General features: G+C 32.5%; 1 protein-coding gene across 4 annotated transcripts in view; it reads right to left on the reverse strand.

Moving 5' to 3' along the window:
- The window catches only part of LOC123698755 (receptor-type tyrosine-protein phosphatase zeta), a 74,299-nt gene that overhangs the window by 11,407 nt on the left and 37,981 nt on the right, over nt 1-24,911 (reverse strand). For all 4 annotated transcript variants that reach the window (XM_045645507.1, XM_045645504.1, XM_045645505.1 and 1 more), the window contains 3 exons: nt 10,137-10,237; nt 7,605-9,590; nt 5,973-7,390 (listed from right to left, as the gene is read on the reverse strand). In XM_045645507.1, the coding sequence (XP_045501463.1) occupies nt 5,973-7,390; nt 7,605-9,590; nt 10,137-10,164 (3,432 nt within the window). In that variant the 5' untranslated portion in view covers nt 10,165-10,237. The remainder of the gene's footprint in view (nt 1-5,972; nt 7,391-7,604; nt 9,591-10,136; nt 10,238-24,911) is intronic.

A 24,911-nucleotide genomic window follows, 5' to 3' on the forward strand; every position in this document is an offset into this window, starting at 1 on the left:
CCTTTCTCTGCAGGTTTATTTTGCTTTTTTATCTGTATTTTTTTATTTTTTTTTTTTTGTATGTATATCTTGTTTTACCACGAATAAATGAATTCTATTCTTTTCTATTCTATTCTAATCAAGGAAAAAATAACACTTAAAACAAAACAGATCGAGAAATCAAAAACAAGACTTTTTAAAGTCGGTTAAAACTAATTGACTCATTGACCGTTAGAGCAAATAAAATAATACCAAGAACAAATAAATGCCTTGCACTTCCTGTCACAATCTCACATGTATCAAATAGCTATCTTATCGGAGCTGCCCACGCTGGTTCTCAAGACATAACACACAATATTTATTTATATTAATAAAACTATTAATTCAGCGAAGTAGTGGCTCAGTAGTAAATGACAAATTATAAAGAACTAGCTTTCTGTTCGCGGCTTCGCCCGTGTTTTCAAAGAAAAAACCCTCATAGTTCCCGTTCCCTTGGGATTTCCGGGATAAAACCTTGGGTTAATCAAAGTTACCCTCTATATATGTGCTAAATTGCATTGTAATCGGTTCAGTAGTATTTGCGTGAAAGAGTAACAAACATAGGTACATACACTACGCTACGTTACGCTCATTTTAATTTAGAAATAATAATAGTTTAAAAAAACTAACAAACACGCTTTTTATACAAAACCGAACTAAAAAATAGAAAATTTTATCAAATTAGTGTATTGTCATCGGTCCTCAATAAATCTACAAAGTTTGAACGAAATCTGGCCGTTTAAAGTGGGTCAAAATCGCGCCCAAAGAAGTCGGTTACAAACATACAAACATACTGGTGAAGCTAATATAAAGCGTGTAAAAAAGAATTGCGTCCGAGCGAAATTTGTTGAAGTAGGTTAGGTTAGGAAAAAATGTTTAGGATGAAGTGTTAAATATTTTAATTCTTATACAATGTATTTGACAATTATGTGTATGGGAAACATAACGAATAATTAGTATATGAAATATTAGAGCCCATCGAACCTAATACTCTCAAGTGCAAATAAATTGTTGAGGTGACGAGATCTCAAGGGCCAGCTTCAAGTTGAAACGGATTTTGACGTGTGTGCGCGTTTCCATTGCATAAAATATGTGAGTAAAAAAGGTAAGTTACATGTTGGTTACATGTCAATATTTCAGCAAATACAGTCATATTATAAATAGTTTATAAATTATTAAAAAACTACGTTTATTTTTTGATAAACTGTAAATAATCTGATCAGTGATCACTATTTGTCTCTACATTTATTCGGAATTAAATTGTAATCAAAAATTTTTCTGAAATAAAATAAGACGATCCAAATTTATTATAACATGCATTCTTCCTTCTTATTGTTGACATTGAGGAAAACAAAATAACGTAATGAAATTAGTCATAGTGTTATCGGTAACTTTTAGAACACGAACATTTTTTTGTGCTTATTAAAGTTTGCCAAATACCTAGTACACTAAAATTAATATAATTAAACTTAATAAAAATGTATACATTCAAGGCATTGCTGGATTATTTTAATAAAATCTGATTATCTAGAAAAGCGAACGCCCGCTCAAATCTAGATGATTTCGATTCTCATAATATCGTGACGTATCGCATCTAAAGGTGGAAACGAGTGGTTCGTCATCAGCGTAGCTTTTGCTTATAATTTATATTGTAAAAACATCCTCTTTGCTGCGATATGGCGACACCTCTAGCCTTACGAATGTGGTGGGGCTATTAAAAATCTAACATGTGAAATAACCGATTTTAAAAATGGTGATGGATGTATAGTTGGTGATTTCATTATTTTTATTTCATATTGGTTCGTAGACTTTTGTTTCCAATTTTTAATTACCATGATTTAAGTCAGGTAAAAGGTAGTGGCACGTTAAATAAAAGCAAATTGTTGAAGTGAAACTTCTTTACCGGGGTTGGAAAAAAATTTAGTGTAACGTTTTTTCGTTACGCGTGACATTTTTCCGTTACGCGCCATCTTTTTCTTATACCTACCACGTGATTCGACGTATTTCTGTAAAGTTGCATATAGTAAATTATTTTTTGAAAAATAACGTTTAACTAGTACACGCACACATTTTTTTCATATTGTGTCGTAGATAATAACTTTTGTTTCCAATTTTTAATTACCTACTATGATTTAGTCAAGTAAAAGATAGTGGCACGTTAAATAAAAGACAACTGGTTTTTTTTTAATAGTTTAACATTCCGATTAAGAAAAACTATTAGATTTTTTTTTATTTCAATTAATTAATTATATATAATTAATATTAAATATATATAATTTATATAATTATTATTTAATTGTAAAATCAACTAACTCATTCATTTCTATTTTTTATTAGATATAATTAAATCTAGGCATTATTAATTATAACACGGATAATGTAGATTAATGTAAAATAAAATATCTGAAGATCTTTTAGGTACTTACATACCTATAAAAAAAGTAACGCATGTGGTCTATGAAATTAAAAATAAATGTTCTCTTTAATAACTTAATTTTAATATTTCATGGCCATACAGACAAACCCTACGGTACCGAAACCTACTGCCCTGTGACCATGGTTCATACCTTCTCGTGACGTACCGGTGCGCACACGCATTCATAATTAATATTTCCGACATTTAATTTTGTTACTATTGTTTACTATGAGTTATAGCTAAATTAAATTGGATATTTTGTAGTTTACATATTTTAATTATCTATGTTAAGTGTGATGAAATGGTAAGTTTTTTTTATTTTTATTTTTCAAATATTTTTTTCGTAATTGGGTATCATCTTAATTATTTACATATTATGCATAAATATATGTAATGTGTAAAATGTTCATTTATTTCATCGTTGTCACCGAAATTTTTCGGAGCGTCTTTAAAAAGAAATAAGTAATCTACTTATATCCCTTCTATATTTATTGGTAGGTATATTTAAGTACCTATATACGGTGTCCCAATATTGGTATACTAAGCACGAAGGGCAAGGGTAATTTTGCATACACTGATCCCGTAAAAATACTTAAACAATAAAATTACATCAAAAAATTTTTGCTATTTTTTTCCTGAAAATCCATGTACTTTTCTTCTCTAGCTTCGCGCAGCCGGCATATACCGCTTGTCTAATGTGAGCATTGTGTCTATGAAAACATAATCTTAAACGATAGCTCACGTGCTAGTGGCAAAGTAGCGGGCGGGTTGCTTGTTATTGGTGCAAAACATAGAGTTTTAAGAATTCATCTATGTAATTGAAAAAAAATGCGTCTGGAATTTTTTAAGAATTTTTTTACGTACTCAGCGTATGCAAAACTTTAACCTCCTTTGAGCTTAGTATACCAACAGTGGGACACCCTGTTTAACTTATTAGATAAAGATCACTATTTGTACGTATATAACAAAATCTATTGATGAGGGTTTTAATAATGCAGTAAAACCTAAAACAATGTCAGTGCATAGTAAAATTTTGCTGATTTTTGTTTGTAATTTCATTCGCGATAATCTTAAAAAAAAATACGCGGTTTATATTTCTCTGAGATATTTTACTTACTATTAAACTTATTCCTTTTTTGATCATTTATTTCAATGGCTTCATATAAACGAAACAGCTAAGTCTATGAGGATGTCATCAGCTACATCTCTTTCGTAGCTTTTATAGCTTTGCCAGTGTACAAATATTTACTTTCAGAACGAGAGGATATTACTTATATACCTTATATTTATACTATTACAATCACTACATAGTATAAAACAAAGTCGCTTTTTCTGTCCCTATATCCCTTTGTATGCTTAAATCTTTAAAACTATGGAACGGATTTTGATGTGGTTTTTTAATACATAGAGTGATCTGTGATTCAATAAGAAGGTTTTAGTATAATTTATTAGGTTTGAGACAAAGCGGGCGAAGCCGCGAGCGGTAAGCTAGTATTATGATATATCATAATTAGTGGGAGTTAAATTCACACCGTGAGAGATATAAAATAATTAGCACATTAGTCTCAATCTCTTATAACGTTTCTTAGTAATGATAAGAGGTGTTCATAACTCTTGGGAGTTGGGTTGCAAGCATTTTAATAGTTCAACGTTCGTGGAACATTGCAAGTTGTGGTGTAGTGTGCCATCAGGTAACTGATTATATAGCTATGAATGTAATTAAGAAATTAGAAAGGGTAACTAATTTATTTTTTGTTAAATTTATTCTGTGATTGAGAGCATTTTTTTTTTAGTTTTTTATAAACATGCAATCTGTCTTACTTAAGCATTTAGCTGATGGTTAAAATTGTTTTTGGCATGCATAGCAAACGCTGGTAGCGTATCCATATTATAATATTATTTTAAAGCATTTTTAATGTACTAGTGTGTTTTTTTAATTGATCAATATAATCAATATATTTGTGACCTAACGATAAACTAATTTATTTAAAAAAAAAACATAATAAGTATACTGAACGACCAAAAACGGAGTTCACAACATTACTCCTGGAAAATTCGTCAGTTCGCCGGCACACACTGTCTAAATTTTTTGTATAAACAATATTTTAAATTTTATTATATTTCATTTCAGTGCTGAAAACGGGCATCTCGCTGAATCTGCATAAAGGTAAGCATTTTACTTCTTTACTTATAATAAAAATAAGCATTGATTAGTAAGTATAAAGAATCTTAAATTATGAATGCGTTCAATTGTCATAAATTGTTATCGACTTGTTTTATGTAGCTGACTTATTTACAAGTTAAATAAATCTACTTATTTACAGTTAATATTATTATCATAAACGAAATTTTTAAATTAATTGTGTTTCATGTAATATTTTAGGATCTTGTTTTATTTAAAAAAATATATTATTGCCATTTTACTCATTAGGTATATAGTAGTTTCAATATAAGTTTAAAGTTTTTTGACATCTGTAATAGTTACGGAATAATCGCCTGTGCACACTTAACGATTACACCCTGTATATATACATAAGTAAAATTTGTGTCTGTGTGCAATAAAGCTTATAAATAAATAAAAAATAAATAAAATATATATCATTTACCTACAATCTACATGAACCTACCTACCTACACTCTACATGATCCCCTTACATTTAACAGCTTTTACCTACTGATTGTAATACCTTCATAGATATCGTTATATTATATTGTCTTTCAAAATACGCAACTTAAACGAGCCATATCTCGTGTTTTATTACTGCATATTTTCCTAAATCATATGAAAACATTTTCAGCAACACACGCGGCGTAATCTGCAACGTTGTCCAAAGTAGTTTGCGTAATTTATCGTGAGTTAATAGATATTATGCACATTACTTTGGATATGTTGTACGAACATTCAGCAATGTACAGAAGAGAAGATTTAGAAGAATTTTAAACTGGAATACTTGAAGAAATGGCGCTTGCACGTGGCACAAGGGTAATATAAATGATATAAGGTTTTTTTGAAAATTTGTTTGTAAAGCGAATTTCGTTTCGAATAGAAAGCTATTTACCAATTACTTCAAGAAAGGACAACTGGTAAAAAAATATTTAAATAGGGTGGTATATATTATATTCTATATATACAAATAGGAATAGGTTCATCTATACTAACATTATAAATCTGAAGAGTATGTTTGTTTGTTTGAACGCGCTAATCTCGAGAACTACTGGTCCGATTTGAAAAATTATTTCGGTGTTAGATAGCTCATTTATCGAGGAAGGCATCTCATTACGCTACGACCAACGGAGGAGTGGAGCCACGGGGGTGAATCCGCGCGGAGCAGCTAGTACTTAATAAATCGAAATGTAATTAGGTAAGGTATTTTTGCAATCAATTTCTTAATGATTAAGTTAAAATTGATTAGAAAACTCAATAGATAGATATATGTTTATGTTCGTATGTGGTTACTAGTACGAAATATATTCTGTCGTTTTAGCAATATACTTTGGTAGGTTCTAGAATTAAGTATACGGAAAATAATATACTTACCAGAAGTCCAATGAGTAGAATAAGGGCTATAACACCAATAGTGCTCACAGCAATCGCAATCCCCGCCCCAGATCCTGTCACTGCATCATCCAGTACTCTAGAAGACGCTTCTGTTGTTATCTCTCCCGCATACGTGGTTGATTCATCATCCTCATCCTTTGTTACTGCCTCTGTTGTAGTTTCAACAGATTCTTCGTCTTCTGTTGTATCTGTGTGCACAAAATGACCATTCTGTTGTGTAACAGTTTCGGTTGTTGTGAATAGCGTTGTTTCTTTTTCCAACTCTTTTTCGGTTGTTGTTGTAATTGTTGTTGCTTCTGTTGTTGCCGGCTTTGCTTCTTGAGTTACCACTTCATTAAAATCTATGTTTTCCTCGGAACTGGTAATTGGTACAGTTTCTGTTTGAGTTACAGTAGAAGGAGCTTCCGTCATAACTGTAGCTATTTCAGTATTAATCTCCGTTGCAACAGTCACTACTATCGTTGTTGTTTCCATTTCTGTTGTTGTTTCTGGAGTGGTGGTTTTTTCAGTTTCAGTGGTTGCAGGTTCAGTAGTTGTTTCAATGGATTGTGTTTCAGCTGTAGGAGTCTCAGTCATTATATCTGTTGTAACTGATTCTGTTGTTGTTGGTTCTTTATTTGTTGTCTTTTCCATGATTTGAGAAGATACTTCATTCTGTGGCGTTGTATCTTCTATAGTAGTACTTTCTTCAATTGCATTAGTTGTAGTATAATATTTCGGCCTATAAGTAGTTATTGGAGCGTCTTGTATTGTGGTTGTGGGTCTTGTTCGCATTGGGCCAGCATAATGCCAATCAGTGGTAGGAGCTTCCGTTTCTGTAACTTCTATGGTTGGTTCCGTGGGTACATATGAAAATCTTATTGTTGTTATTTCATAATCAGTTATTGGCATTTTTGTAGTAGCTTTAACTATTTCATTCTTTTCATCAGAGCTATCAATTATATCATCGGAAGGAGTTGTAATATCTGAAGGTAATTTCGTAATTGACTCAAATCCAGTTGCTTTAGTAGGATCAACTGGTGGAATTGTATCTTGGGAGGTTACTTCAGATTCATCGCTTGAAGATTGTTCAAGATTGACTGTCGATGCAACCCAGGAAGACTGTGATTCAGCTATCTCTGCCCTTGCTGTTGTTTCTTCATTCGAAATGATTGTCTCAGTGGTAGCAGGTTCTTCGCTATTTTGTAAAGATATATTGCTTTCAGCAGGTACTCTTTCTGATATAGATTCTGTGGTTTTGTCTTTAATTTCACCTTCTGAACCAAATGACGAAGAGAAAACAGGCTTCCAGGGTAGTCTATTTTGATCAATTTCAGTAATGTTCTTTAAAACGATATCTCGATTTAAGACTGAACTCGGTGTAGTAGAAGTCGAGCTTGTAGTTGTCTCTCGCTTTTCTGAAATTTTATTGTAATCGTTACACATATTTATTATTATTTAAATTCTACAGATACATACAATCATGTAATACATTGCAAACATTGTACCTATTATAAAAAAGTGGAAAGGTATGCATATTATTAAGAGTGCAGTAAATTCTAGGTATTTTAATTTGAAATCTAGTATATTTGCTAAGAAATTTGTAAATTTAAAATTAATTTAAATATTTACCTATAATATCTCCCACTTTTTGCAGTTCATTCTCATCGATGTTCTTCGTTGAACCTGTAACATTAATTGCTGGTCTTGTTGGTGGACTCCGTAACCCTGCGAGTGCCCAGGCGGCCAAGGTGGGTAGTATTTCGAAATCATTAACGTCTCGTCTCGCTTCTGTTGTTGCTTGCTCTTCAGACATTAGTGTTGTATGGGGTGCAGATGTTGTTGTAGTTGTAGTTGTTGTTGTTGTTGTTGAAGACGAAGAAGATGGGAAAAATTTCGTAGAACCACGTTTCCATAATGAAGGAATCTTGTTATCCACGAAAGAATGAGAATGCACAACTCTTTTGGATCCACCTATATCACTTTGCAATAATGGATCAATATCTGATGGCAATGTGGTCAATATTCTCGAAGGACCAGGATCTTGAGTGGAATATCTATTTTTGATGTCAAAATGTTCAGAGTATATAGTTGATGGTACTCGAGTAGGTGAAGTTCGCGTAACATTTCGGCCGGGAGCCATCCACACCGGTCTAGATTTTGGTGTAGTGTGGAAGAATCTACGAGTATTTGGTCTATTTACAAGATTAGGCGACACTTGGTCACTTTGAGAGGCAGCATTGTTACCCAATTCTTTTGTTCCAGTTAAGTTAAGGCGTTTAGAATAATTTCGATTTCTAGGAGGATTGCTAGTGGTTGATACAACAATTGGTCTTTCACTAGAAAACACTGTGTTCTGATATGAACTTGAAATTGGATTAGCTGAACTAATGGTAGGTGCTACGCTCACGGGGAAAAAGTAAGAAGAAATTGTCGACCCTATTTCATTGTCATATACGGGTTTTGAGATATCTGTTGGGATTTCTACCATCGGTTTTTGTGAAGGTGTAATTGAAGCTAATTCATCTTTTACTGGCGTACTTTTAGTTGTTTCTGGAACGCTGCTTTCATCTTCATCACAATCATCGTCATTCGTATGAGTAATATTATACGTTTCCGTTGATAAAACTGACATTTCATAATAAATGCTTGTACCGTGAACGTCAGAGAGTGCACTATTATCCGTACCAGCTTTATCGTTGTCCATAAGTCGTATTTCTTTGGTATTTTTAATGATAACTGTAGATGTATTATGAGGTGTTGCGTTACTTAACTTTTCAAATCCTATATTTTCCTTAACAATTTTTTGCATGTTTGTTCCATTCGCAGGCGGTTGTTTCGCTTTTATTGTATCTAAGTTCTTCAATATACTCGATGATATTTCCTGATATTTTTTGTCAAAGAAATCATTTTTAGGCGTAGTTAATTCACTATCAAAGTCAAAGAAGCTATCAGATTTATAGGACTCATCATTTGAGGTGTAGGATTGTTTTGAAAAAAAATTAGAAAAGTCGAATGGTGACTTGCTAAAATCTCGATTTTTGTCTTTCCCATCCTTATTTTTATCACTAAATTCATCATCATTAAAGCTAGAAGTAAAAAAACTATTATCACTAAATTTACTTGAAGTATACTTTTCATATGATCCAGTATCTTCATCGTCTTCTTCCAATTCTTCTTGGCTCTCTGCTTTTGTTTTCATAGCCTCCGTAGTACTAGATACCTTTGTTTTCTTATAATTGCGCATACTGTCAATAATCTCAAGAGGTTTCTTTACTTCTGGTGTCGGAGTAACTATAATAACATTCGATGCTTCCGTCGAAGATCTGACGCGTCTTAAGGAACTTTCGGTGGTTGATTTATGTACATTAAACCTAACCCTTCCTCGATCTTTATACTTAGCATTTTTCTCTGTATTTTCTTCTGAGGAGGTATCTTTATGGTGTAGTTCGTTGAGAGCTACATCGGGTAATTTAGGTTTGTTTCGGGAAATCCACGTCGAATTAGCACGTCTCGAACTTCTCTCTTCTGTAAGCGTGGGTGTAGTCTCTTGCGGTAGCGTGTGACCACTAATTTGTGTGCTGCTTAAAAGTAGTAAATTTACTACTAACACTGCACCTGAAAAACACAAAACTCGTTTTAGTACTTTTTTATTTATTGAAATATGTACATGAAATGTTTATACATTTTTTCCTTGGGTGCACGTATTCAATATTAGATTTTGATGTAATCTATATAATATACTTCTGAGAACAACAGCGAAACACATTTTTTTTTAAAGACACCCAGGTTGTTCGCACCACCTCTGGATTATAGTCCAGAGACATTTTTTGCTTTTACTTTTATTTGTAATATTCTTATTTATATATCTAACTAGCGGTCCGCCCCGGCTTCGCCCGTGGTACATATTTCGCAATAAAAGGTATGTAAAGCATATTATGTTCTTTCTCAGGGTCTAAAGATTGTCTGTACCAAATTTCATCAAAATCGGTTGTGAGGTTTATGCGTGAAAACCATACATACATACTTACATAATTACAAACCTTTCCTCTTTATAATATTAGTAAAGATATATTTTTTTACAAATTTCAAATTGTTTCTGTATAAAGAAGTAGGATATGTTTTTCAACTAATATTAAATTAATTACATTTCAAAAGACTTACCTAAACATATTCTAACTGGTGATTCCATGATCAATACATTATGGCCGGTCTGTTAGTGATACATTTTCAAGTTCGGAGGTTCGTACCCGTTGTCATTATTTCTGAAACAAATATAATTATAAATTAGTATAATACGTAAACACATTAGAAAAAAATGTGTGCGTGTACACACGTAAGAAGTGAATCTTCTTTAAGACCTTATTTTTTCAAAAAAATAATTTACTATATGCAACTTTACAGAAATACGTCAAATCACGCGTGGTAGGGATAAGAAAAATATGGTGCGTAACGGAAAAATGTCACGCGTAACGAAAAAATGTTACACTAAATTTTTTTCCAACTCCGATAAAGAAGCTTCATTTCAATAAATAGATAAGTATACTTATCTAGTTTTTTTACATTTATAATATTGTTTTATGTATTCATGCATTGTGCCATTTTGACTCGTAGTTGCGTTGCTCTATCTTATAAACTCTATTATTTAGAAAAGTAGTTAATTCAAGCGTAATATATTAAACTTCTATATCTACTGCATATATGAGCTTTTTCTAGTAACAATTGTGTTACATACAAACACAATATGCTATCTAACACTGAAAGATTTTTTCAAATAGGTCCAGTCGTTCCTGAGATTTGCGCTTTCCGATTGCGATTTCAAACAAACAAACAAACTCTTCAGCTTTATATTGAGTATAGATTACGAAATAATGACTTTCAACGTCACCGCCTTATAATTATGATCATTTCCATCAAGCAATATCACTCAATTATTGTATTCTGACGCCGGTATAATTTAAAATAACGATGGGAAAACAGCAAATAGACATGTTATAACTTATAATCTGTTTACGTAACCGAGATTATGGTCGTAATCACACGAGAGAATAACGGAAATTGAAGTATAAGTAAAAGTGACCAGATGTATTGCATCTTATACTTTTTTTATTGTTATAAGTACCTATACAGGGTGTAATCGTTAAGTGTGCACAAGCGATTATTCCGTAACTATTGCAGATACCAAAAAACTTTAAACTGATATGGAAAGTACTTAACCTAATGAGTAAAATGGCCATAATAAATTTTTAAAAATAAAACGAGAAATATCCAAAAATGTTACATTAAACGCTCCCATACATTTTATTTCCCGTATGGGATTTTGTATTCATAGCAGATTTTCGAAGTGATGTCCTCATTGTGCAATACAACGAGGAGCTCTATTTACAGTTTCTAAATGAACTTCCCTTCAAATTTGCGAAGTAATTAAAGCAGAAAACCAAAAAAAGAAAGAAAAAGCTAAAATCTTTCATATTAAATGTACTATGTTGATCCAAAAGTAATGATAATTGGGTATTTCCTGTGCACATAAAAATATAAAATAAATGTTTTTTGCTTGCTCATGTATTCACTAAGTAATCACAAAAAAATCATATCAACAGGCCACGTTTCCAATTATTTACATTAATTTGAATGTGAACCGTGCCTGCCAGAATGTTTCCCGACGAAAAGAAGAAACAACGATTCGACATGTAGAGGGTAAATTTCTAAATTTTTAATGATATCAGGATAATTTTTGTCACGTTTTGTGATCATGGACGTTACCCGAGTTCACCATGTTTATGCTGAAACCAAAAAACAATCAATGTCCTGGATGCGAGCTTCCAAAGTGACGATGAAGAAATTCAAAGTGAAAATCAGTAGGTTAGATTAAAGCGGTAGTTTTTTGGGACGCTGAAGGAATAATTATGGTGGAATATTTTAAAAAGGTAGCCACTTTATTAGGCTCTTACTAAACAGACCAAATTAAAAGATTGCGGTAGGTTAGTAAGGAAAAGAGACATGGCAAACTGCGGACCCTGAACGCTGTTTCACCAAGACAACGCACCAGATCACAAAGCGTCAGTTGCGAAGGCTGCCATTCAAAAATCGGCATTCCAAATGCTTGAACACCTACCCTATTTTTTAGATCTAGCTCCTATTTACTTTTATCTCTTTCTAGAAAATAATTTATTGCTAAGAAACACTTTCTTAGCAATAAATTATTTTTAGACGACAGCGAAGTGATGAATGCGTGGAGGGGTTTTTGTGGATGAAGTCAAAGTTTTTTTTTAAGTTTAGGAAAAAATATATTGAAGTATATTTTCTAGTTAGAAGACTATCTAGAGAACTACATAATTATTATAACTGTAATGACCTTGTTTAATATTGATTATCATTACTTTTGGATCAACCCATATACATGGGATATTCGTATCTCATACTAAATGTATGGGAGGGTTTCAAGTTAATTTTTTAGATATTTCTCGTTTTATTTTTAAAAATTTATTATGGCCATTTTACTCATTAGGTTAAATACTTTCGATATCAGTTTAAAGTTTTTTGATATCTGTAATAGTTACGGAATAATCGCCTGTGCACACTTAACGATTACACCCTGTAGGTATATTATTATCTTTTTTTCCATCTGCGCAGACTTTATGTCTTGTTTTACTAATAGTTATTGTAATGATAATGATGTATATGTGTTATGCAGTTTTTAATAATAAATGCAATTATAGAGTCTGCAAATATCTTTTGTTTTTATTCTGATTCTACCCTTGACGCCCCCTATACTTAATGATGTAAAATAAAAAGATTCCTCTACTTGATACTAGATGGCGCTGTCATTAAAAAAGGTTAAATGCACCAATTATTATATTTTTTACATTTGCATATAATGTAATGTATTATGAAAAGATAACCTGGGACTTTTAATTAAAAAATTTAAGCTTAATTATGTCACTTCCCAAACCTATATTATCCTTACACAAATTAGGTAGGTATACGGAAATCAGTTGAGAAGTGAAGGACGGATACACGGACTTACTTTTACCACAGACTAATAATAATATACTACTTATCTTTTACGTTTATATTGCTGGTATTATAGAAATTAACAACATTTTTTATTGATTAGGTGTAATTTATAAGTGAGATATCAAAATGTAAGTATAGTGCGTACGATTCATCACTACATAGTATAAAACAAAGTCGCTTTCTTTGTCCCTATGTCCCTTTGTATGCTTAAATCTTTAAAACTACGCAACGGATTTTGATGCGGTTTTTTTTAATAGATAGAGTGATTCAAGAGGAAGGTTTTAGTATATAATTTATTAGATTTTAGACAAAGCAGGCGAAGCCGCGGACGGTAAGCTAGTACATAATAATATTATCAACAAGTTTTGCCGATTCCCGACGTTTCAACAAAACGTCTAACCCTACGTCTAACAGATCAATATTTTTTTGTAGTTGTAATGTGTATGAAATTTAAAAAATCGGTAAGAAATTAAGCATTATTTGGATTTCTTGACAAATTTTATTCGGTAAAAATTATTCCAATTTTCGCGATTTAACCCACATTCCCTGACCTACCAAAAACTCCTGATGTGATAATAATGCTTCAGCCCTTAATGTTCATATTGTGTGTGAAAATTTTGGTGATTATCAGCTCCTCATTAAGCATTATTTTCATACAATCACTCACATATTTACTTGAAAAAGGACTATTTTGTAGAACTGATTTATTTATATTAACTAGCTGTTGCCCGCGACTTCGTCCGCGATTAGGTCGTTTTTCGTCATTCGTTGTTTAAAAAAAATACGTGACACTTTATTTTAAAATTTTCTTAATTATTGTCTCTTATAAAATTTAACTACATTAAAATTGAACACTCTGATAAAAAAATCTTAAAATCTGAAGAAAACATGAATGTGGTTTAAATTCTACATTACTTAGTATCAAATAATAATCTAAATTAAATGTAGATTAACAGTTTGAGCACACCATTATAGAATATGTACCTAAGTATTAAATTACGTTAGTTTACATAGTAACTTTACTAAAATCACGATGACTATCTTTCGCGCTCGATACCACAAACAAAGCATGTTTGTGGTACGTGGCCCGCGTCACTTGACCCCCATCTGGATCCATGATGATGATTCCATCCTGAAGATGATTCAGAAGATGATTCTGAAGATGATTCAGAAGATGATTCTGAAGATGATCCAGGATGATTCCATCCTGAAGATGATTTCTTTTGCCTGGAAGAAATCACCGTCGCCTAACAAATATAATGTGTTTTCTTATAAAACCGTTACATAATTTATTTTATCTACTTAAATAATGAAAACATATTATTTAAAATGATTAAAAATAAATAAATGAAGCAACTACGATTCAAAGAAAACATCTTTTTCAGTGTGAAAATGCTCTAAGCAATCCTGGATGATGAACTGTATATCATGTACCTACTCTGATCCCAGTACGGTCGGTACGTCGATAGCCATAACGATAAATATTATAATCAGATAACCGCAAAGTCAAAATAAAAACATTACTTGTAAAGTTGTGAGTGCAAAATTTACGTTTCATTTGGCAATAACATATTTTTCGGTACTAAAACGTAGTAGTTTGATATGTGGTTGGCTGCCCCTCCTCTCCTTCCTGAAAAATATCCTCCAAAATTTCCCGAGATACTTCCAATGATTGAACCATTGGACGTTGGACATTAACTTCAGTCAAAAATTGACGAAGCGGATGATTACTAATTTCCACTTAATCCTCGCTGCTACTGTCTTTATCATCAAATCATCAATTTTCAAGTGGTGTAGTAAAAATATCAGCAGAAATCGTCTTCCAAAGGCGATATAATTTTATTAGCATTGAATAAAAAAATCAAAAGTTAACTGTAAATCTATAAAAAAAGCTACTTACAAATAAAATTTTATCAAAAACTTCTGTTCCCAATGCACCTCAAAATAATAAAAGAATCATTCATTTCATTTAATTTCAATAAAAACCTGTAAGTAACAACTTACCTTTTGTGGGAACGCATGATGGAGAAAATTCACAAAACACGAAGATTGCATTTGATATTTTTGGTTTTATGGCATTCAATTGCTTTATAAATATCACTACATAGTATAAAAAAGTCGCTTTCTGTGTCCCTACGTCCCTTTGTATGCTTAAATCTTTAAAACTTCGCAACAGATTTTGATGCGGTTTTTTTAATAGATAGACTGATTCAAGAGGAAGGTTTTGGTACATAATTTATTAGGTTTTAGACAAAGCGGACGAAGCCGCGGGCGGTAAGCTAGTAAATTTATAAAACACGAAGATTTTAAAAATTGTAACTAATGAACACAACAATATATTATTATACTCTTTGGAACACAATCATTAGATTAACTGTAGATAATGGTGTCTATTTTTACTTAAAATAATAAACATCTAAGTACCCTCACTTTAAAAAAAATGTAGTTTATTATTTACACGAAATATATCTTATATTATATTTAAATTATTAATTTTTAACATTGTGTTCAGTAGTGTTAACATGTAAATTGATTTGATTTTTACGAAATCTCATAGATGGCGCTGTTACAAAATTAACATTATACAACTTACATTCTTTAAGCTATGTTTCTCTTCCCAAGTTACTTAAATGGCATAATTTTTATAGTGTCAATCTAGATATTGTCAAACAACATTTATATATGCGTCATTTGATTATTAATTTCCAATAGTTAACGTGTAAATTGATTTGATTTTTAAAACATTTAATAGATGGCGCTGTTTCTAATTTGTCTTTATACTACTAAATTCATTAAACTGTTTCTCTGCCCAAATTACGTAAATGACATAGTTTTTATTTTGTAAAGCTAGATAATAGCATGGCTTACTCGAAACCAACATTTAAACATGAGTCTTTAGATTGTACGCTGTCGTAATACACGGAATACGTAAGAAAAATAAAGGTTCACAGCTCCTCCCCCGTAGATGATAGCTTGATAATATGTAGCCTATAGCCTCACCCGACCTGTTAGTAATATTCATGCAAAATTTGAAGTCAATCTATGCAGTACTTTTCGAGATTAGCTCGGACAAACATACAGACAAACAGACAAACAGACAAACAGACAAACAGACAAAAATTCTAAAAACTATGTTTTTGGCTTCTATATCGATTATAGATCACGGCCCAGGTATTCTTTTAAAAAAATATTCAATGTACAGTTTTGACTTTCCTACGATTTTATTATATGTATAGATAAAGAAACAAGATTTACTACATCATTATTCTATATTTGACTATGTAGATAATCTAGGTTTATTTAATTCTAATACGTTTTTAATTTTTATCATTTCATATAGGTAATCCAGAATCCAGATGCTTATAATACAATTATTATAAATTACTAGCGGTCCGCCCCGGCTTCGCCCGTGGTACATATGAAAAATAGATGTTGGCTGATTCTCAGATTTAGCACATGCACAAAAAATTTCATCAAAATCGGTCAAGCCGTTTCGGAGGAGTATGGCAACGAAAACTGTGACACTAGAATTTTATATATTAGATTATACATGTAATATATAAAATTCTAGTGTAAATAAAAATAAAGTAAATGTACATATGGACTACTCCAAAATCACTTTTCTCAAAATCATCGGTGAGAATTTTCATAATTTTCGAACGTAACATACAATAGTATAAGATTTGTTTGTGTCAGGGATGGGAATGATTGGTGATATGTAGGAGCTAAATACATAGTGATAAGTTTAGAATTAAGTTTTATAAATGTATGGTTTAGCCGTTTAGCGTATGACGTAAATAAATAAACTAATACCTAACTAAGTATTTTATTTTATTCCGATATTTTATTAAAAACTTTTTGCTATGAAACAAAAGCGTAAATCCTTACTATAAAGCTAAATACGGCAACTGGTCTTAAACCAGGTTATCTGAACTTGTTCTCAGAATCTAGATTAGGTTCGCTAGCAAACTCGTAGTTACTTTCCTGTACTCCCATTGAGATAATAAATAGTTGTATACCTGGTAGTTTTAAATGAGTAAAGAGGAGATATAGAACATAGCTCTTCACCTCAGCCTCCTCCATCCGATGCGGCGGAACATCTTCTCATCGAAATTTCCCTCCTTCACACAAAAGTTCTTCTGGGTGTTTTCTATAGTCCCTCTGTAACCACTAATTTCTTTAACAACTTTGAAAACACTCTTGACGAGCACATCCCTCTATACACTCATGTAATTTTGATGGGAGATTTTAATACATGTTTATTACGAAAAGATTCGCGTAGCTCTAAACTCCTTTCTATCACTGACTCCTTTAATTTACATTGTCTATCCTTAAAAGCAACTCACTTCTTCCCAAACTCTACTCCTTCTCTTTTAGATTTAATGTTTGTCTCAGCACCTAATCTGGTTCCTAAGCACGGGCAATTCCCAGCCGTCTCCTTCTCCTATCACGACCTTATTTTCCTCTCCTACAACATCCAGCTACCCCGTGCAAAAAAAGTAACTGTCCTGCGTCGTAACTTTGGTGGTGTGGACAAAGAGCGACTTTGTGATGATGCCCGCAATATTAATTGGATGCCTGTCTTAAACGCTGACTCGATTGACGACAAGGTTCAGAACTTTAATCTCCTAATAACTCAGTTATACGATAGGCATGCACCACTTAGGCCAGTAAAATTAAAGCAAGCTCCTTCACCTTGGCTTACTCCCGAAATCCGACTTTTGATAAAGAAGAAAAATCGTGCAAAAGTTAAACTGAGATCCTGTAAGTCTGATGATAAACGTGAAAAATACAAGAATATACGAAATCACTGCAACACTATGTGTAGGGATGCACAACGACGCCATATCCACGATTCGGTCGAAAACGGCGACCCCCAAAATATTTGGAAATTTCTTAAATCATTAGGAGTTGGGAAAAATAATAATCATCAATTCCCATTCGACCTCAATCTTAATGACCTTAATAACTACTTCTGTTCATACAGTCCTATTCCTAATTTTAGTAGCCAAACCTGCATAAATCAAATCTCTAGCCTTCCAACTCCTAACTATCCTCCGTTTACTTTTACTCAATTTGCCGTTGGTGATGTTAAGAAGATTATCTTGTCCATAACTTCGAAGGCCGTTGGCACTGACCGTATTTGCCGTAACATGATCATCCCAATCCTTGATATAATTGTTCCCATCATTACTCACATCCTCAACTTTTCCATTACGTCCCACAGCTTCCCGTCCATCTGGAAAGATGCTCATGTTATCCCCCTACCTAAAAAAAACAATCCAATATCCTTCAATGAGTATCGTCCTATCTCTATCCTACCTTTTCTGTCCAAAGTACTGGAACGCTTAATTCATAAACAGTTGAGCCAGTTCTTGTACAGTCACAACATCCTAAGTCCTTACCAGTCCGGTTTCCGCCCTGGTCATAGCACGGTAACTGCCCTAGTCAAAGTCGCCGATGATATTCGTTTAAGTATGGACAAGCAGCATCTCACGGTTCTAACTTTGTTAGACTTCAGTCAAGCTTTTAACTCCGTTGACTTTGAAATCCTGTTGAGTTTGCTAAAATCTATTAATATCTCTCCTCCGGCAATTGATTGGTTTCGTAGTTACCTGATTGGTCGTCGGCAGCGTATTATGAATGATGATCAATATTCATCGTGGTGTAGTCTCGTTGCTGGTGTACCACAGGGTGGCGTGTTGTCTCCACTCCTCTTTGCCATTTTCATAAATTCTTTGACTCCTCATATATCGTCTCTCTACCATATGTATGCAGATGATCTTCAAATCTACACTCACTCAGACGCAGGGTCTCTGCCGGAGGCTATTAGAGCGACCAACACTGATTTAGCTTCCATCAGTAAGTGGAGTACACTTTTTGGAATTCAGATCAACCCACGCAAAAGTCAAGTCATTATAATTGGAAGTCAACAGCTCCGCTCAAAAATAAGCTGGGCCGATTTACCCCCTGTGCACTTGGATGGAATTGTCATACCCTATAGTTCTGAAGTAAAAAATCTAGGCATAACTTTTGACGAGGTGTTATCATGGGTGCCTCAAGTCAAAGCAGTTAGTAAAAGAGTATTTGCTGCCGCAAACTCTTTGAAGCGCTTGAGTCGTTTCTTGCCTATACCCACCAAAGTTATGCTAGCTCAATCCCTTCTCCTTCCCCTTTTAGACTACGCGGACTCTTGTTACACGAACCTCAGCGAAGATCAGCTCAATAAACTTGAACGATTGCAAAATTTCTGCATCAGATTTATATATGGTCTACGTAAATTTGATCACGTATCAGAATTTCGCAAAAAGCTCAAGTGGCTACCTATACGCCTGCGTCGGAATGCTCACACTCTACATCTCCTCTATTCCATTCTTTTTCATCCCAGTACTCCCTCCTACTTGAAATCCAATTTCCATTACCTTGCTTCTGAATCCTATACTCTCCGATCCTCTAATAACTTTCTCCTCCGTTTTCCTGTGCATGGTAGTAAATTATTCGGTACATCGTTTACTGTATCGGGTATACGTTTATGGAATGCCCTTCCTGAAACGATTCGTGGGGCCCAGACGATAAGATCTTTTAAAAAAATGCTTAAAGACTACTATCTATCTATATAAATATTAAATGTATGTTGTATATTATAATATGTATATTGCTGTATATTGTATAGTATGTATGTTGTCTATTTATAGTTAAGTATTTATATATTGTAATCTTTGTATATATGTTTAGTAGGTTTATGTATTTTATATGTATATAAATAGAAGTAATTTGAATATATTAATTTATGTTGTATTTATAAATTATGTGTGACGTTGTGCTTTATTTATTTTATTTTTATTTTTATTTTTTTTCTTCGAATTTATTATTTTAAATTAATTAGTTATTTGGCTTCCTAGCCTTTGGTATATTATGCTCTGTCCTTTACCTGAAGGTTGCCTGGCAGAGATGGCTTAGAGCCATAAGGCCGCCATTTGTACATTTTGAATGGTTTTGTTGTACTTTTATTTTATAAGACTGTGGTACAATAAAGAATAAATAAATAAATAAATAAATAGGTAGTAGGTACGTTATCTTGAAAATTGTGCTTTTTTTATTTAACATTCTAACAACAAATAACACTTAGTACCTACCTAATCAATATTTTCATACCTCTATTATATGGGAGAACATGAAATACTAAAATGAAACATTTTAAGTGTCCAAAGTAAGTTTTTTATTGGAATAAATAAATAATTTATTTACCTACTTATTGTTAGTTTATGTAAACACTAGCTGCTCCGCGCGGTTTCACCCCCGTGGCTCCACTCCTGTTGGTCGTAGCGTGACGATATAATATTATGTAGCCTTCCTCGATAAATGAGCTATCCAACACCGAATTTTTCAAATGCGACCAGTAGTTCTCGAGATTAGCGCGTTCAAACAAACAAACAAACTGTTCAGCTTTATAATATTAGTATAGATAGTATAGATAATATGAACCTTCATAATAATTAATCATTAAATTGTAACTATCCTTATGTTCCCTGTGTGTTTTCTTAACGTATCATGATCAAAACATTAGATATACTTACAGTACACATAAACAATTATACCAACTGCCACTAACAAGTGAGCCCTGACCTTTCCAATCTAAGAACATCAGAATTAGTCACGAGGACGTTTTATCTCGCAAGTGACTGTTCTCCTTTTTATTTTGTATTTTATGATACTAGCGTAAGTCGCTTCTAAGGTAGGTATAATATATATAAATTTTATCCTGGTCATAATCACAATTTAACTATCACTCTTAATTCTGTGCTATCACATTAAATTGTTTTACTCTATCGTTCAGTCTAGCGCAATAGTCATTGCCTATATCTTTTTTCAGTATTACTAATTTACTGCGGTCTAGAACTGACAAAAAATGAATAAGAGAACAATTTTAAATATAAAGAATCAATTCAATTATTTAAGTATTGTACGACTGGAACTAGTTTTTTATATCATAATGATTTTCAACGCTAACAAAGAAGCTTGGCTAATTTCGTGCCTTACCTGACATTTAAACTCTACCGGTATATAATAAAAATACAATTTCATATTGTTTGATATACATTGCTTGTTTTAATAACCCTCGCTAGTTAGAATGCGTGTTGAAGTACCAATGGATGTGGTAAGTGCAGTGATTGTCGTTCGTGGAGCATACAAAGAAATCGTGACAATATGCGCTTGCGCTGATCTGCGGTTTAGAGATGTTACCTATTTTAGTTATATCGATGTTTTTATAAAAAAAATGTGAATATAAATTATAAACTATAAATTATAAAAATAATTGCTTTGTTTGCTACTTTCTAAATTTTGTGAGTAAAAAATAGTCTCATTTCATCACTACCCTATTATTTAAATTCTATGAGAATCTGTAGTATTTTCAGTAAATTGTCTGAAAAAAAAATAATAATAATTATTGTATTGTGATGAGTATTTTGCTTGCAATAAAGTATTTTGTATACTTTTTATTTTTTATTACCTATCTGTCTCAAAAATACCTACTAAATGGACACAAATAGCATTAAACATGTAAATACAACACAATTTACCTGAGTCTAAAATAGCTTACCTTATTCAAATATCAATAAATAGCACATCACTAGTCTGAATGAAATTACATCGAAACAGCGAGCGAGACGGGAATTCTTAACGAGCTACAGGCGCGTTCACTACACTACTCTACGATGTTTATGAACAGTCAAGTGAAAAAGCATTAAAATAAATTATTTTATTCTTCCAATTTTGATAGTCACAAAATAAATGAATTAAGTATTTCAAATTATTATTTCATTATTTTGTCTGAGTTTCAAAATATATAAATTAGCGCGAATCGAGCCTTGAGGACAATTATAGAAACTTAAACATTTCATTTGATAATTGATAATTGTTTAGTCACTCCAATTTTCAATTGCTAACCTAGGGTTTTGAAATCGAAAGAAAAATTCATAGTCTAAAATCTATCTAGATATCTATCTAATCTAAATAGATTAATAGGTACCGTTTAAGTTAGTGCGCTTGAGGTTGTACCTTTGTTATTATAGCATTTCAAATCTATGAATTGAAATTTAAATTTCCATGGAAATAACTTCACCTCCATAAATAAATAAATATTTCAGGACATTTTTCACACGGCACGATCTGATCCCATACTAAACTTTCGCTTGTGTTATAGTACGTAGAAATCAAGTAGCTGATAAACATATATAATTTTTAATAAATAGTGATATTATCTATAATTATTATTAACTTAAATTATTTGTAAATTCGATAAAAAAAATATTAAAACACTTTTCCACTCGTCTATCCTCTCGGTATACAAAGCACGATCTATCTCTAGTACTGATGCAAGCCAACCTTACGAAATGTTTAGCAATCTAAAGGTTTCTGATTTAATATCCTGGCCTTAGTTCATTTAGTGTAATTACTTTCCTCTATGTGTATTGCGAAATAAAGAAATTAATGCCTCATATCCTTGTAGACATGTTTCGTAATGATACGCTTATGATAATTTACTGACGCCCTTACCTCCGTCTCTGTTACATCAAGTTTACGGAAAAACCAACTCTTTAGCCGTTTCGTAAATTTGCTGCAAGACAAGTTAACAAAAAACATCTTCGCTCAACTCCATAAAGCGTCGGTAGCTAAAGAGTCTGGCACTCATCAACTAGATCACAGTTTGACTTAAAATAAAAGATTCTTATAATACTCTGATTGAAATAAAAATGTAGAAAAACAAAGATAAACACGTAACTTGTTCTCAAAAATATATTATAATGATAAAATCAACTTTTTAAACTAGGATAAATAAACTATTTTCTGAAGTTAATCAAATTTGCTTTAAGAAAATCCCGCAGTCAGTACATTTCTACTTGAGGAAAAACCGATCACAACCAATACTAAACTCTCCTTTTTAATGTCACTATTCCATTTAAAAGTGCGTAGAGTCAGTGTTTATAATTTTACGATGACATTCCGCCATTTGCCTGTATTTAGAGCTAGCGCACACGAGCAACTTTGTCTCCGCAACTATTTTGTCTCTCCCATCAATTGTATGGGGAGATGCGTCGCTACGTTCGCGCACTTTCATACTAGCCCATGGGTAACTTCAACGAATAAGAAGAAGAAGAAGATGAGACAAAATAGTTGCGTAGACAAAGTTGCTCGTGCGCGCTACCTCCACGATTATAGTTTCAAAATGTTGCCATTATGCAGAATCACATTTAAAAAAAAACGCAATCATAACCAATGTACAAAACCTTGATCTTCATGACTGAAAGCGCATAATGAGCATAATTGAATCGCTCTGTGCGTTTGTACCGCTCCGCTGCGTAATATAATTGTAACTGGAGATCGCAACGGGATTCATAATGTTACTTTTTGTTATTATTTACCTTATAATCTTGTAGGTTGTTAGCACACTTACTTATCCTTACTTACCATGCTTATCAAATAACGCTGTGTGTAGATATTCCTTAAGCTAGACCTTTAAAACTAAATAATTAGAAAAAAAATCAGAGTCTATGCTTTATGATACTTACTATGATACTCAATGCAAATAGTGCTAGTTTACGAATACTATGATGTAATAACATTGTAACACATTGGTCGTTGAAATATTTATTAAAGAGTAAGGTACTAAACTAAGGTCACTAGAGCCCTGGTGCGAGTATCCTTCAATCAAATTAGGGCATCATTTAAATTAGGTCACTGATTAACGAGCAGCCATAGTCCTACAACTGTATTTGACTTAGTGGCAACAAAAGTCAAAAGTGTGAATACATTGAGCTGAAATTGAGCGATCATTCATTAATACCTACCTTGGTATATAAGCTTCTTGATACCTAAATTCCGCTATGTCCTGGAATGAAAATAACGTACTGCTTGCTGCACGAGAAATTCAAATTTGTCCGTTATTATAGACGCAAGAGTATCTAATATTTCTTCTCCTCGACCTCTCTAACTATAAGAATTGACATCGTACCAACACCTTATCTTAGATACCAATATAGAGCTGAAGAGTTTGTTTTGTTACAATGACCCTCTAATTATCTTCAATACGATTACGTAGCACCTTCTCAACTAATCCAGTATTTACATCACGTTTAACATAATGCAATATAAGATTGCTCTTCTAAAATTGGCTAACATTTCTATAAAGACTACTGTACCCATCGTACGGAGGTTGCGCAAGCGCACAAAAACGCCTGCTGCGTTTCTGAGTAAGCATTTGATCTTGGTTTTTTTATTCTCATTGCAATGGGTAAATAAACAACTTTTTTATTTTTTCCTGATGAAATATTGTAATTCTTATTTTTGTTAAAGTAAATTAAGAGTCCGTGACGGACGACGCTGGTACGGTAAAGAGTCGGTTTTGTAATTAATCTGCAATAGATGAATTACTTAAAACTCATAAAAGTCCTAAATGCTTTTACAATAATTATAAGTACATTGAGTTTTTAAAGAAAGGTACCTACTTTAATAGTTTCTCAAATAATTCTGGGTTAGTTTGACAAATCTTTTTATGTTAGATATCAATTTGAAATTTCGTTGACACAGTACATTTTTATGTCAATTGGCAAATAGTTGTAAATTGCTCAGATCACACCTCTTGAGCTAATATAGAGATGTAATTCAAAACTTAACATCCAAAAAAGTAACAACAAAAAAAGAAAACCAGGTAAACCAAACTTATAATTACTCTGCCATTTTTAATTACTTCAAAAATAACTCCACGAATCATTGTAATAACACAGCGCTATTACATTGCATTATTCAAACTTTTACTATCATACATACAGTAATCTTGTTAAATGTTCTGAAAATTTGAGTTAGACACTTTCGTTTGGGCCGAGAAAAGTGAAAATGATATTGTAATTCGTGACCAGCGAG

Source organism: Colias croceus, chromosome 16 (assembly GCF_905220415.1).
Source record: "Colias croceus chromosome 16, ilColCroc2.1".
Lineage (NCBI taxonomy): Eukaryota > Metazoa > Arthropoda > Insecta > Lepidoptera > Pieridae > Colias > Colias croceus.